Genomic DNA, 15,145 nt, shown 5'->3' with positions numbered 1-15,145 from the left:
TGCCTCTCATCAATCTTGACTGTGCGCTGTTTCCAGGCTCACTGCAGGATCTGTTCCTTCACCGCATAGTCCACAAACCTAATCACGATGGAACGAGGGGGGTTATTGTCTTTCGGTTTCGGCATAGGCACTCTGTGTGCCCGCTAAATCCTGATGTCATCTTCAGTTAGCGGCAGGTCAATCAGCACCTTCGGCAGTAGTTTTTTAATGAAGGCCACCATGTCGTTTCTTCACTTCCTTCAGGGACCTGGTACAGTCTTAAATTTTGCCTTCTCGCCCGGTTCTGAAGATCCTCACACCGTTCTACAAGTTCCGCCTCACATTGCAGTAGGGAGCTGATGGCTTTCCCGTGAGACGCAGTAGTCTCCTCCGAAGTTGTTATACGTTCCTCAGCGTCAACGACCCTCTTCTCGAGCTTCGTTAATTGTGCACTCAAACCTCCAACTGACATTTCAAGTCTTGTGAATGATTCCTTGATTTGGCCTTTGAATTCCTTTACATCCATCTGCAAAATATCCTCCCGTATTTCTCGGTTGGACTGGACGATAGCTTGCAGCATCTCATCCATGTTTTTAGCCGCAGCTTCAGCACCTTTGCTAGTGCTAGCTACGTCAGGCTTAGCAGGCTTGTTAGCAACAATTGTTTCTGCTGACCTTTCCTCCACTTCTTTGTTTCTAAATTTATATCTGGAGAGTCTATCGGTAGCGTTTGTCTTTGCGGTGTTGTTGGGTATGTTTTTGCCAAGTTTTAGCTGAAATGTTTTCTGGAAGGGTGGTTAATCAGCAGAGCTCAAACTTTGCATGCTACACAAACATGGCACCGCCAGAAGTCACAATCCTCATCTTGATTAGTCTTTGGGCAAAATTGTTATTTGGAGCCCCTTCTGTTTGTCCTCATGACTGCAATCTGCTTTAGCCCCTATAGAGGCCGCCACTTCTCCATCCATCACTGAGCCTCCTGACCTGACAGCCATTCCCACAGTCTATCATGATTTAGGGGAGGTGTTCAGTAAACAGCTTGCCCTCTCTCTCCCTCCTCATCGCCCTTACGACTGTGCCATTGACCTCCTCCCAGGGGCCCCTCTGCCTTCCAGTCATTTATTCAACCTGTCCCGTCCTGAAAGAGAGGCTATGGAGATGTATATCCATGACTCCCTAGCTGCAGGTATTATTCAGCCTTTAGCTTCCCCTGTTGGAGTTGGGTTCTTTTTTGTGGACATGAAAGACCGCTCTCTTCAAACTGTTTGTGAAGGCTGAAAAACATGAATTTCATGTCCACTCTGTGTCATTCCTAGGCTACATCATTGAAAGTGGGCAGGTGAGGCCAGACCCCGAAAAGATCATGGCAGTAGTTGAGTGGCCCAAACCCACCACTGTTAAGCAACTTCAGCAGTTCCTTGGCTTTGCTAATTTTTATCGACACTTCATCATTTGTGAAGGCCGATGTGGCCTTCTCGGAGCTTAAGAGACGTTTTACAGCGCCCGTACTCGTTCATTTGGAGCCCACACACCAGTTCATCGTGGAAGTGGATGTCTCCAATACAGGAGTGGGAGAGGTGCTCTCTCAGCATGCTAGCACAGACCAGAAGCTTCACCCCTGCACCTTCTTCTCTCGCCCCTTGACACCACCTGAACGGAACTATGATGTGGGTAATCGGGAGCTGTTGGCTGTTAATCTTGCATTGGAGGAGTGGAGGCATTGGCTGGAGGGAACTGAACAGCTATTCATTGTGTGGACCGACCATAAAAACCTGGCATACATCCAAACAGCCAAGCAGCTCAACTCCCCGGCTGTTTTTCGGAAGATTCTCCTTTACCATCACTTATCGCTCCGGCTCTCCGAATGTCAAGCCTGACGCCCTCTCCCGTCTTTACGCCCCAGAGGAAGCACCTTCCAAACCTGACACCATACTGCCAGTGTCCTGTGTGGTGGCCGCAGTAACTTGGCAGATTGAATTTCTTGTCAAGGAGGCTCAGCGAACACCGTCTGTATGCCCCGGAGGAAGCACCTTCCAAACCTGACACCATCCTGCCAGCGTCCTGTGTGGTGGCCGCTGTAACTTGGCAGATCAAATTTCTTGTCAAGGAGGCTCAGCGAACACCGTCTGTATGCCCCGGAGGAAGCACCTTCCAAACCTGACATCATCCTGCCAGCGTCCTGTGTGGTGGCCGCTGTAACTTGGCAGATTGACTCTCTTGTCAAGGAGGCTCAGCGAACACAGCCAGATCCAGGTAATGGTCCCGCTAACTGTCTCTTTGATCCTGACTCTGTCCGCTCCCAAGTTCTCATGATGGGTTCACGACTCCCATTTTGCCTGCCATCCTGATGTTAGCCGCAGCCTCTCAGTCTTAAAGCAGCGTTTTTGGTGGCCCTCCATGATTGCTGACACCCGCGCCTATGTCACAGCCTGTGCAGTCTGTGCCCGTGTCAAAGCCTCCCACCAACATCCCTCTAGCTTACTCCACCCCTTGCCATACCTCTCAACCCAGCACCGCCACGGGTATGTCACCTTTTGAATGTGCCATGGGAGGGCCTCTGAAGATTCCTAGGGAGTTCCTGTGTTTTGTTTTTCCCTTCCTTGTGTTTCCAGTGCCCCTGTCTGTCTCTCTGCAGTTGTGTTTGTCTGTGTTCTGGCATGGGTGTGGCTCTCCCTCCTGGCTCAGCTGAGCTTCCTGCTACTAGTTCTTTACTCCGCCCAGTCTGCATACCTGCCTCTCATCAGCTCATCAACCTGCAGCACTTCTACCCTAGCTTTCCAACCACTCACCACCACGTTGTTGTCTCACTACTGTGGTAGATACCTGACGGCTCCTATAGTGCTTTAGCCTCCTTGTGTGTTTTTGTATGCTAAACTGCTGTGTTTCTTTGTGCTCAGGATCATCACCCACTCTTCAGCCTGCCTGCCAACCCACAATTACCTGCCTGCCACTCTGCCTCACCCACCCCACTCTAACCAGCCTCATTTGCCTGCCTTCAGTCCTCACCTGACAAACACATTTACTGCTCCAAACCTGTTGTGTCCTGCACTTGGGTCTCCATTCAAGCCCCCCCCTAACAAAGATCAGAAATTAAAGTTTATTTAGAGATAAACAGCAAAATCGGGTAAACCGCTACAACATTATCAGAACAGGTTGAATTTAATCTATTTATGACAAGACACACTCATTTTGAATCATATAATCACTGCGACAGTAGACATTATGACTTCTATGTTGAGGTATACAGCTCTAGGTCCCCTCCTGAATGGGAAATTGAACATTTCTTAGAGCCACTAATGCTCCCAAAGTTGACAAGAGAACAGAGGACATACATGGATTCAGATGTAACAATGGAGGAACTAAGAGAGGTGATTGCTGCCCTTCCTACAGGGAATGCACCAAGGCCTGATGGCCACACAGCTGAATTTTTTATGATCATTGTGGCTGAGTTGGCCTGATGGACATGTAAAAAGAGGCACTGGAGGAGGGCATACTGCCACCAACCTTAAGGCAAGCACTGATAAGTTCAGTTCCTAAACAGGATAAAGACCCAGCTGACTGTAAGAATTACCGCCCAACTTCCTTAATGCAGTTAAATGCTAATATATCCCTAAAATACTTGCGAACCAGCTAAATAAGGTAATTGCATTTATAATTATAAGGACCAGGAGGGTTTTATCAAATATAAGAAACTTTATTATTATCATGTGGTCAGCAGCTGAGGTCCAGTCCCTGATAGCACCCTCAATGCTGAAAAGGCATTTGATATGGTGGAATGGGGCTATTTACTGAATAACTTGGAGGTATATGGGTTTGTCAAAACTTTCATGAGGTGGATTCAGGTATTATATGATCACCCAGAGGCTGCTGTTCAAACCAATAGGCTTAACTCTGAATATTTTGCTCTAGGAACAGGGACTAAACAAGGCTCACCCCTATCACCTCTATTATTTTAGGGTTAGGGTTCGCAATAGAGACTCTTGCGATTGAATTGTGTGTCCAAATTGAATGATCTCATACATTCTCTTCCACTGGAGGTTCCCATTTCATATTTCACGTGGTTTGACAGAATAACTAAGACATTCATCTGGAAGGCTAACATGTAGTAAACTACAGAGGCCAGAGGCCATCTGATTAAGGGTACTGGGACTACCCAAAATGTTGCTTTATTACTATGCTTTCAATCTTAGGCACCAAACTCATTGGTCACTCCCTCCAGGGAGGGCCCTTCCCTGGTACTGTATTGAGCAATCTGCTCTCGCTCCTATATCACCTTTGCAATGTCTTTCTATCAAATTGGCTAGAGAAGCAAAAACACATACAATAATCTCTCACCTAAAAATGATATGGATTAAAGTTTCATGGCTGTTTGAGCTAGGTTGTTATTTGAACTCCTTTTCAAGTATCTTGCTGAATCAATGCTATCAGTATCAATATCAATAAATCCCCTTTTCCTTTGGAAGGACTGGCGGGGAAGGGTTAGGAATGGAATCTTGAAATCTTTTGATGATTTATCACAGCAGTTTGGTATTCCCAGATCTTATATTCTTAGATACAGTATCTACAGCTCCTCCATTTACTCTTGGGGTTTTTTGGACCCAACACACTTATTCCTCAGGGTGCAGGGTTATTAGAGGAGCTACTAACCCTAACCCTCTATGGTAAATGCCACAAGGCAGCTAAATTTTATTCCAACCTGGGTGATGGGGCTTCCACTGCTCTCACGAAGGCATGGGAAAAGGATTTGAACCTGACATTAGATAACAAGGAAGGGGAGAGTGTTTGCTAGAATATTAAAGCACTGTCAAGAAAGGCAAAGATACATTAAATTCAGTTGACGATCATTCATCGTTTTTATTGAACGCCTTCCAAATTGTGTAGTCTTGGGTTAATAGACTCGCCAAAATGTTGGAAATGCAAGTCCAAAGAAGGTCACTTAATCCATGCTTATGGAATTTTGGCTGAGAATATATGCAAATATGTGTGAGTTTTTGGAAACACAAATACCATTTGACCTCAGATTATTTGTGTTAGATGATGGATCAGTTCGACTGGGGAGCGATAAACATGTAAATAATTGGGTCCAGACTAGTATTATGATAGGCAGACATTGGAGGGCAGAGGGGATGCCATCCTTAAAGGAATGGAATGCAGACATGGCAAGAGTAGCTGCATTCGAAATGATGTCCCATAAACAGTTTGGAAGGCTGGAGGTATATCTGAAAAAGTCAGGCAAGTATGTAACCTTTCTGAAGGGAGCATGACTGGGGGTTTATGATGAGGAGAGTTGCAAGCAACGCTGTCTTTGGTTGACTGGTACTGCTGTTGCTTTTCGCACTTGCTATGTACTGGCTTACTGTGCTTCTTCAATTTGTCTGTGTCTGTATTTATAAATATATCTGGAGGCCTGGACTTTTTCGAAAGCCTTTGCACAGCGCACAGAATTGACTTTAAGTTGACTACTATGGACCAAATATTAGTAGTGGCAAATTGTTGTTGAGGGTAGGGAGGAGTGTTTTATTGTGCTTGCTGTTAAAACCTTAATACAAAATGTTAATAACAAAACAAGACTCTCTGTGACTCATGTGTTATATCTTCCAGATATAGCCAGCTGTACATGACGCTTTGAATGTATGGACTGTATGTCACTCTATAGCCCGTTCACAGCCCACAGTCAGTAACTCTACAGTGGTGCATTGATTTTAATGAGCTCTGCTGAAATACATGAAAAGACTTGTTTGTAATCTGTTACATCTGCACATGGTTTGTTCAGAATGCTTCCAGGTTGAATATCATCTCTGTTTGGATCATATTAGTTGGTTGTTGAGTAAATTGTTGATCTCATCATGTTATCCTGACTTTGAGTTCAATTTTAGCTTCATCAGAAATCTCTGTTGTAGAAATTTCTCATCAACAATTGGCTTAATTATGTTGTTTTATGTTTAAGTAATACTTGGATCCAAAATGAATCTGTTGGTACCAAAATATCTACTACATGACCCCTGTGACACATGCAGCTACCAGAACTGCCGTCAGCACGGGCCAGGTCGCACAGCATGCTTTAACCAAGTCAGACATTTTCCTGGTTTTGGAGGTTTATCATCTTCCTTTGATGAATCTTAGAATAAAAAAAGATTAATTAACCGATAAGAAGTTAAAAAAAAACAAAAACTAAAACATGCATCTTTAAATGCAGTCATATTATGATCTTCCTTCTGTTCTGAGATATTCCCAGTTGGTTATGAATTAAATGTATGATCAGGTCATTAAGTCATTGATATTTATATACCAAACTGAGCTGTAGCTACATGAGTGACTTGCAAGGTTAGCAAGTTAAGGAGTTAGCTTGCTAACTTGTGTTTTGTGTCAGTAAAGACAACATACTGATTGATTCATTAAAATGACAGAAGAATGTGTTTATTGACCTTTAGATATGTTGGTGTATTTTGTGTCAGGCCACATGTTTTCCTCTGCTTCCAGACTTTATGCTAAGCTAGGCTAACATTTGAGGGCTGCAGCTGTGTAGTGAAGACTGTGTTCAGGCTGATATGGTGTCGACGTCTCTCTCTCAGACAGACAGAGAAGATCATCCTAACTGTTCGAGTCTTTCTTTACATTCAGTGTGAACAAACAACGACCACATCTCTGCTTCAGTTTCTGTGTTTTATTGACAATCAGCTTCAAACTGGAAGCTGTCCTGTCGGACATGCTCAGTTGGCAGCGATGATCTGATCCATCCAGGCGCGGAGCTCGGTGACGCGGGCGTACACGCCAGGCATGGTGGGAGTGCAGGTTCCACTGCCCCAGGACACGATACCGACCAGAGTCCAGGCTCCGGCCTTCTCACAGACCAGAGGACCACCAGAGTCGCCCTGAAACAACAAACAAACAAACAAGCATGTAACAACAAACAGCAGCTCAGATCAACATTGTGACAGGAGCTGCATGTGTCACCACACACCATGCAGGAGGAGGCTCCGGAGGCTCCAGCGCAGATCATCAGGTTGCTGATCTTGCTGCCCCAGTACTGACGGCACTGCTCATTGGTCAGCAGGGGGAGGGAGGCCTGCTGCAGCAGGGCGGGGGTGTCAGGGGCTGCAACACACACATACACAAACACACACACACACATCAAGATCACAGGTGGTCACACATCAGCTGACTTGTTTGAACAGAGCGAGCTTGTCTCTTGATGATCTGATCAGTCTTTAGCTGTGATTCAACACAAAGTGTCTCATGTTCAACTAACTGTCAGAGTTCCCACAAAGACCCAAAGAACCCTGAGCTGGACTTCATCTGACTAACAGCGAGTGTGCTGCTGTGTGATTGGTTATCTGTGTGTCTGTAGTTCATCTGCTATGTGTGTGTGTGTGTGTGTGTGTGTGTGTGTGTGTGTGTGTGTGTGTGTCTGTGGTAGAGGCCTTGTCCTGCTCTGCTCTGATTGGCCGGCTGATGCAGGTGCTCTCACCGTTGTAGCGGGTCAGGCCCCAGCCGCTGGTCACACACCTCATGCCTCCGGGGAAGTAGTCAGCGGTCTCAGCCACACACACTGGGGAAACACGCATGCCCATCTGAGCGGGGCTGGCCAGCTTGATGAGCAGGATATCGTTGTTGATGGTATAGCTGTTGTAGTTGGGGTGCTTGAACACCTGACAGGAAATGACATCATTATGAGTGGTGGACACATACAAAGACACCGTGATGAGATGAGACGCAGACGTTGTTTGTCACCAACCTTTCCGACCTTCATGACCTGGATGGCCTCAGCGTTGGAGGAGCGGTCGTGTTCTCCGAGGATCACACGGTGGGACGTCCTGCAGGGAAATGGATGGTAACATCTAGAGGCCATTTTGTGTCAAAAAACATCTTTTGACAGGTGACTAATGGGAGGTGGAGCTTCATGTAACTATGATGTACATGTTAGCACCTCAGCGGTTAAGATGAAGGTGACAGGATGAAGGTTGTTACCTGACGTTGCAGTGAGCGGCTGTCACCACCCAGTTCTCATTGATGAGAGAGCCGCCACAGAAGTGGAAGCCAGTGTAATCCTGAAACAACAAGGAGACAAAGAAGACATGTTTATGAACACATCATGTGTGTGTGCGTGTGTGCGTGTGTGTGTGTGTGTGTGTTACCTGCAGGGACACCTGCCAGGGCCAGGAGTGAGGCACCGCCTCCTCACCATTCACAATACGAGAGTAACCTGTGATGACGGGACTGATGGCGGGAGTGCCGCAGCCTGGTGACATCATCATGACATCATGAACAAGGACATGGTGAGACAGGTGAAGGTGTTAAAGCTCAGCTCTTCATATTGACGTTGATGTTTATGCTGCAGTCTGTTGTCTTTATATGATTGTTTCTGTTGTTGAATGTGTTGATGATTGCCGACTGATATCTTCTGACTGTCAGGAACATTTATCATAACACGGAACAGTCTCATCAACTGATCTGAGAGCTGTAGACATGATGTGCGTTATCTTTAACGTCCTGAAGAATCTCATCCACTCATCATCGAGTGAATCATGTCAAAACAATAAATCATCTCAATGTGTCAGAACCTTGTAAATGTGATGTTTTCTATCCCTGACTGCAGCCACAGCACCCTCTGCTTGTTGAGAAAAAAGCCAATAATCAATCAATCATAGCTTATGGATGAGAGTGAACCCAGCATGCTTCACTCCCTCAGCTGTGACTCTGATGGTAAAGAGTTGTCTCACCGTAGACGGCGCCGACGAAGGCGAGGCAGGAGAGGATCCACAGGAAGGCCATGGCTCGATCATGTTGGGTCTGTGCGAGCTTGGAGCTTTTATACTGCCGGGGAGCAACGTGATTGGACGAGACAGGACGGGACATGTTATCAGAGAGGGTGGGAGTTTGGACAGGTGGAGCTGACAGTGAGTTTTCCACCTGAGGAGGCAGGAACACGACAGTTAGAGAAGAGAGAAAGACTGTTGATTTAACACGGTAGCCAATCACAGAGCAGAATGGTCTCTGCTGACCTCACACTGCTAATGTAAAGAAAGTACCACTACAACTGATTTCACACACAAACGACTCACACCAGCTTAACAAAGGTCCCTTCACAATCCATCTGTCACTTCCTCAGTAAACAGTGAAAGATTGAAGGATTGATTGATTGACTGATTGACTGATTGATTATTGTCTCATTCTGACTGATCCATCAGATCAGGGGGCTGTTGTGTTGTTGTTGTTGTCTTCAGTGTTGTTTGGAGCTGGAGATCATGAAACACATCCCGTCCTCCTACGTGGGAGTGTGGCGTGCATTTCAGAAATGTTGAGATTTGACGTTGTTATTTTGGTACTTTTCTTTTGGTGGTGTTTTAGTTTTAGTAGGTTTAGGTACAAAAACCACTTGGTTAGGAAAACATCATGGTTTGGATTTAAACACCTGGTTCTGTCGCCACAGACATGGCTGGGAAATGTCTCTATGCTTCATTAACAGAATCCAGTTTCACACTTGACAAGGCTTTCCGACCTGTAACTCCTCCCCATCACCTCCACCTCCTGACAGACAGGCAGCTCAGAGGTGTGATGTGTGAATGTTTCCTGCCAGTTTCATTTTTTAGAGAAGATCTTTGTGTTTCCTTTCAAACTCAAACTAAGTTCGTCTTTGAAACAATTGAATAGTTCCAGAGTCAAAGCTTTGATTGGATTAGTGATGGACAGCATCAGAAAACTTTTAAAGGAAATAATGCAGATGTGACTTCCTGTCTTTTTTTAAGGCTGCTTTGAAATTAGACACGTGGTCACATCGCATGATGTCCTACAAAATGTAACATGTTTCAATCATGTGTGAAACATGTGGAGCACACGTGCTTTGCACACAGCTAACATGACGCTCATGTTAATTCCTTTGTGAGACCTAAAAGATCACAATGAGAAATCAATGCGATCACATGTGAAATAAGTGGGGTCACATGTTAAACGTATACAAATGTTAATGTGAAACTTGTCAAAACTCCTGCATCTCATGATGTGATTAACTGACCAACAATCAATCACTTTATTCACTGATTTTGGTGAAACTGGATCATATTTTAATGGATAAATGTTTTCTGTGTATCCCTCTAATGTCCTCCGACTCTGCCTGAACACCCTGATTTACAACTGCTAACTGTACCGGGCTCCAAATGAACAAGGCTGGTGTCAGGAACAAAACTAAACCCTGAGACCGGTTTGACAAAAGTAAATGCAGTTCTGAGCTGGTTTACAGAGTTTGGCTGCTGTCAGTGTCGCACAGTTTCTCTGGAACACAAGAGGAGCTCACGCTAACTCTGACTTTTACAAACAAAATGTAGAAGCAGAGCTGAATGATGGTGTCCATCACGGTGAAGTCTGCAGCGCTCTTAAATGCAGGTGAGGCCGGAGGCACTGGTGAGGCCAGAGGCACCGGTGAGCCACACTTCTTCTGACGAGCCAGTCTGCAGCCTGCCCACAGGCACATTCAGTGGTAACGCTATTGGCTGCTGTTGATGCCAATCAATACTCTGGACCCACCCTATGAAACCTTTTTCTTTCATGACAACTTTAAACCCGCAACTTGTTACCTGTTCACTTTATGTGGAACTCGTGTACAGAGATACACTGTGTGAGTGGTCCAACATGTGGTAACATGAAAACAGGTTTAAAACAACTTATCCTCAACACCTCATTTTATAAAATAGTTTTATTTGTATTGATTTTCCACTCAGCACAAAGAAACCTAAACTAAGTAGTATTTTGCAGCCTGGTTTGTAGAAAGACAGATATATTAACCTTGAGCCTTGAGATGTACATCACTACATTAACCCAAATATTTGGGCGGCTTAACAGCATAATTCCAAAGAATCGGGCCATCGTGAATTTACAATATGGTGGCTGTGGCAGCCATTTTTCAAAATGGCCACCACTGACTACCATTTCCATGTGAATTTTCTTTTGTGTGTTGATTATAATATGATATTGCTGAATGCTAAACATAGCTAAATGTATTCACCTCTTTGGAGTTTGGACATGAATGATACAAATGCATTTCAAGATGGCTGTTATTTTTCAAGATGGCCACCATGACTGGTTTGAAAATCGTTACTGCTTAAAAGTTGCATGGATTCCTGTGATATGAATGATATTGGTATCAAATCACACATTTGTATTTTATGATTAGGAATTAGTATTCAGCCTATTTAGAAGCTCACAATAGATAGGCCTAACTGACAATAGTAACTGTCAAAACATGGGGTCAATCATGGAAGACTCTCAGAAATCCCCTTGTTAAGACCCCGGCTCTTGGGAAGCTACACAGGACTGAAACATCAATGCAACCAAAGTAATATTTATTGCACACAAAAAACCATAGATAACAAAGGAAATCAAAGGTTGTGTTACAGCAGGCCCAAGCTGCAGTGGGAGGGTAAGTTCATAGCTGGACTGGCCTGCATCAGGCAGGCAGCTTTCCACATTTCGAAGGCATCAGCATGTTCACTATTCGGTCTGCGGTATCTTCCTACTAAGTAGTCTTATATTAACAACATTCCACCATTTGAAACGTGGTATTAGCATGTAAGCACGTTAATTATTTATGTGGAACAGGGTGTTAATGGGAAAAGAATGACAAGGGTTTTTTCTAAAATGAGTTTCATTCATCTATTTTGTAGTCTAAATAGAGCAGACATGGTTCTGCGGTATCTTCCTACCAAGTAGTCTTATATTAACACAGTCCACTATTTGAAACTTGGTGTTAGCAAGTTAGCACATCATATATTCACGTGGAACAGGGTGTCAATGGGGGGAAAATAAGAGTTTTTCTTAAATAAGTTTTATTTATCTAGTTGTGAGCTAATTGTAATAACATATGTTTTAAAATAAGTTTTATTTATCTAGTTCTAAGCCTACCTAGAGCCGAGTCCCATCTGATCTTTCCAATGAATTGAGGGACTTGAAGGTGACATCAACATGTCACTATTTTTGAGACTTATTTGTGAGATATTTGTGAAGTTTGAGGAAAAAGACTGAAATTAAACTAAATTCTGTTTAGCAAATTTTAACCAGCACCGCTTACATTTGTGTGTGATATCTGCAAGTAAATGATGGCTATCTTGAATTGTGAGAACAAAGGAAGATTCTGGACTTGGTACACATTGCAGATTTTATTTCTGCATGATAAATTGTATAATTGTTTATGGAGATCAACCATATCATATACAATATATGAAACTTTATTACAATTACAATGTTCATGCTGATCATGGCAACCATCTTGAATTTTTATTGATTTATATGTATTCTTCATGTAAGGTTAACAAATTTAACTAATAAGATCATCAACATCATATTTTATACCATGCAAATAAGAACATTTTTAAAATGACCACCATGGCCGCTATGTTGAAAATTCAGGATGGCCCGATATTTGTCAGACTGCCTGTGGCCTTAACTGTACCAAATTTCATGCTTTTATCACAAATTGCACAATTTCTAGCTAAGCCACCCCACTAAAAGGATTCAACTGAGCGGACACAAATTCAAACACACACAGTCGCTGATGTTCACTCTTTTTATTCTCAGTCATTGTCCACGCACTAGGGGCCGGGTGGGTTGCCCCAAGAGATGGTGCTGTTTCCTCCAAGCTTTTAGTTGGCAGCGAGGATCTGGTCGACCCAACCACGGAGCTCGGTGACACGGGCGTAGACGGCAGGAATGGAGGTGGAGCAAGTGCTGCTTCCCCAGGAGACAATACCGACCAGAGTCCAGGCGCCATTGTTCTGACACACCAGGGGACCGCCAGAGTCTCCCTGACAACAAATAAACAATAAACAAACTAAATGACTAAAATGTCAAAAAAATCTCCCAGAACTTTGTGCTTAACATAAAAAGTCTATGTGACAGATCATGTGAGGGATGCAGGTGACACAGGTCGGTGGGCGGGGCCTCACCATGCAGGAAGTGGCTCCGTCTCCTCCGGCACAGATCATGACATCAGAGATGTTGCTGCCCCAGGACTTCTTGCACTGCTCGTTGGACAGCAGGGGCAGGGCAGCCTGCTGCAGCTCGTTGGGAGTATTGGCAGCTGTGGGAGACAAAGGACACACAGACACACTTCATGCTGCCCTTTCACAATAAAAATACTCTTGACTCGTAAATCTCACCATTGTAGCGAGTCAGACCCCAGCCAGAGGTAACACAGGTCATTCCAGCGGCATAGTTGTCATTGGTTCCGGCAAGACACACGGGGGACACGTTGGTGCCGAGGCGGGCGGGGCTGGACAGCTTGATGAGGGCGATGTCATTGTTGATGGTGTAAGGGTTCCACTGGGGGTGGGTGAACACCTGTGGGGTTGGGGGGTGGTCAGGGGTGTTAGTGGGGGCAGGATGGCGTGTTCTCACATCTAAATGGCTCATGGGGGGGTTCTCACCTTGGTGGGCTTCAGAACCTGGATGTCCTCGGAGGAGCCGTAGCCCTTATTGTGCTCTCCAGCAATCACATTGTGGTAGGTCCTGACAGGAAGCAGGAGGCAAGTTCACCAAATGTCTGTACTTCTGTACTCCCTGTTCAACTTGATGTTGTAAGAAGTTTAAACTGAGCTGATTGGATCATTGAATAGGACACAAAGTTTATCTACAAACATGTTTTTAAGTCTTTAATATCTGCTGATCAGACTTCTTACCATCTTCAGGAGGAACTACTGAGACACCAACAGGGATGTTGTATTGTGTTGTGCGTTCTGTGTTGTGTGTTGGACTGACCTGACATTACAGTGAGCGGCGGTCACCACCCAGTTCTCGTTGATCAGAGATCCTCCACAGAAATGGAAGCCATTGGATTGCTGAAAAAAACTGGACTGAGTAACTGAACAAAGAGGAAACTGAAGAAGAAGCTGTGTGTTGACATCAGCTGACTCACCTGCAGAGACACTTGCCAGGGCCAGGAGTGAGGCACCGCCTCCTCACCGTTTACGATGCGGGCATAGCCGCTCACCTGGGGGGGGATGGCAGGGATGCCGCAGCCTGAGAGGATGACAGGAAATACACTTAATGGACCATTCTGTGCTGATGTGACTAAAGTGTGGACATTGGAAACTGCTGAGTCATTAGTTATGTTGAAGGTAAATGTGTGAAACTTAAGCAGCCAATCTTAATCAGACTTGGCTTTACCCACAGAACTCCTCAATCTAAGAAAAACATCCCTTAGACTTACTGTTGGTTTGTGATTGGACCATCTCAGTAACAGGAGCTTTACTATTTGTTCAAATAAGATCAAGCTTCATTAAGCTTTTTAAACAGCCATTAGCAACAGTCAGCAGCTAGTTTAATGTGTTTCACCTCTGTAGAACATGTCTGCGACTGAGCTGAGCTGTTAAAATGTCACTCTGGACTCAATCTGTTGATGTTTTATTGATTAACATATTACTAATCTGAGTTACCAGCAATCATGTTACGGTCTGTGTCTCACCATAGGCGGCGCTGACAAAGGCGAGGCAGGAGACGATCCAGAGGGAGGCCATGGTGATGACGATGATGATGTGCTGGAGGAGCGAGCTGCTGCTTTATCCCTGAACCTTGCTGGGCCTTGGCCAATCAGAGCGTTCCGTGGTTGGTCCAGCTGCTTATCAGACCTGAGGCGGCGGTGGCATTCTCACGAGTCACACGCCCCAACCTCCCGCTCTCTGATTGGCTAATGATGCAGCACACAGAAACCAGTCAGCACATGTTGTTTGATCAAAAATTAACTTTGGTTCAATTCACTGATCTCAGATCTGATGATAGAAAACAGATTCCTCTCAGTGGAAACATCAAAGAATTCAGTTTGATCCAAATCAGATGTAAGTAAAAATTCACCAAATTAATAAATACTATAAGTGAGGAGAGAAAATAAAAATCACATCCTGTCGACGTGAAGAAACCACAGCAGATATCACACAATATTTGAATATTTGTCACTGAGTTTTATTTTGTTGTTTGAACTGTTTCAGGATGTTTGTAACTACATCTGTCACAATCAAATACACGTGAAGTGAATGACTTTACTTTTCTACAGACACTCACTGTGTCACAGAGCTTCACTGGCTCAGCAGTCAGCTGATTTCTGTCTAAAACTCAGGAAATATGTTGGTATTAGACACATTCAGTATCACATTGGTCATGTCATCTTTTATGTTGCGGGTGAT

At 44.6% G+C, this 15,145-nt stretch overlaps 1 protein-coding gene across 1 annotated transcript; it reads right to left on the bottom strand.

Moving 5' to 3' along the window:
- Positions 1-6,622: 6,622 nt before the first annotated feature.
- LOC119018094 (transmembrane protease serine 9-like) lies at positions 6,623-14,588 on the bottom strand. The gene is made up of 14 exons (XM_037095465.1): positions 14,431-14,588; positions 13,882-13,985; positions 13,725-13,804; positions 13,394-13,475; positions 13,127-13,307; positions 12,914-13,047; positions 12,614-12,772; positions 8,699-8,888; positions 8,114-8,217; positions 7,947-8,026; positions 7,714-7,792; positions 7,447-7,627; positions 6,940-7,073; positions 6,623-6,850 (listed from the first exon to the last, which is right to left on the bottom strand). The coding sequence occupies exons 1-14, from the start codon at positions 14,480-14,482 to the stop codon at positions 6,689-6,691; spliced, it is 1,722 nt and encodes a 573-aa protein (XP_036951360.1). The 5' UTR covers positions 14,483-14,588; the 3' UTR covers positions 6,623-6,688.
- Positions 14,589-15,145: the final 557 nt, after the last annotated feature.

The sequence above is a fragment of the Acanthopagrus latus genome, chromosome 4 (assembly GCF_904848185.1).
Source record: "Acanthopagrus latus isolate v.2019 chromosome 4, fAcaLat1.1, whole genome shotgun sequence".
NCBI lineage: Eukaryota > Metazoa > Chordata > Actinopteri > Spariformes > Sparidae > Acanthopagrus > Acanthopagrus latus.
Note: the sequence above shows the minus strand (reverse complement) of the source record. Positions and strands in the feature narration are given on the sequence as shown.

Excerpts from the sequence above, each read along its gene's own strand:
- LOC119018094 (XM_037095465.1), bottom strand. The coding sequence starts at position 14,482 with ATGGCCTCCCTCTGGATCGTCTCCTGCCTCGCCTTTGTCAGCGCCGCC. Across the intron at positions 8,218-8,698 it reads CTTCGTCGGCGCCGTCTACG|GCTGCGGCACTCCCGCCATC; the intron begins GTGAGACAACTC and ends TGATGTCACCAG. Across the intron at positions 7,628-7,713 it reads AGGTCATGAAGGTCGGAAAG|GTGTTCAAGCACCCCAACTA; the intron begins GTTGGTGACAAA and ends ATTTCCTGTCAG.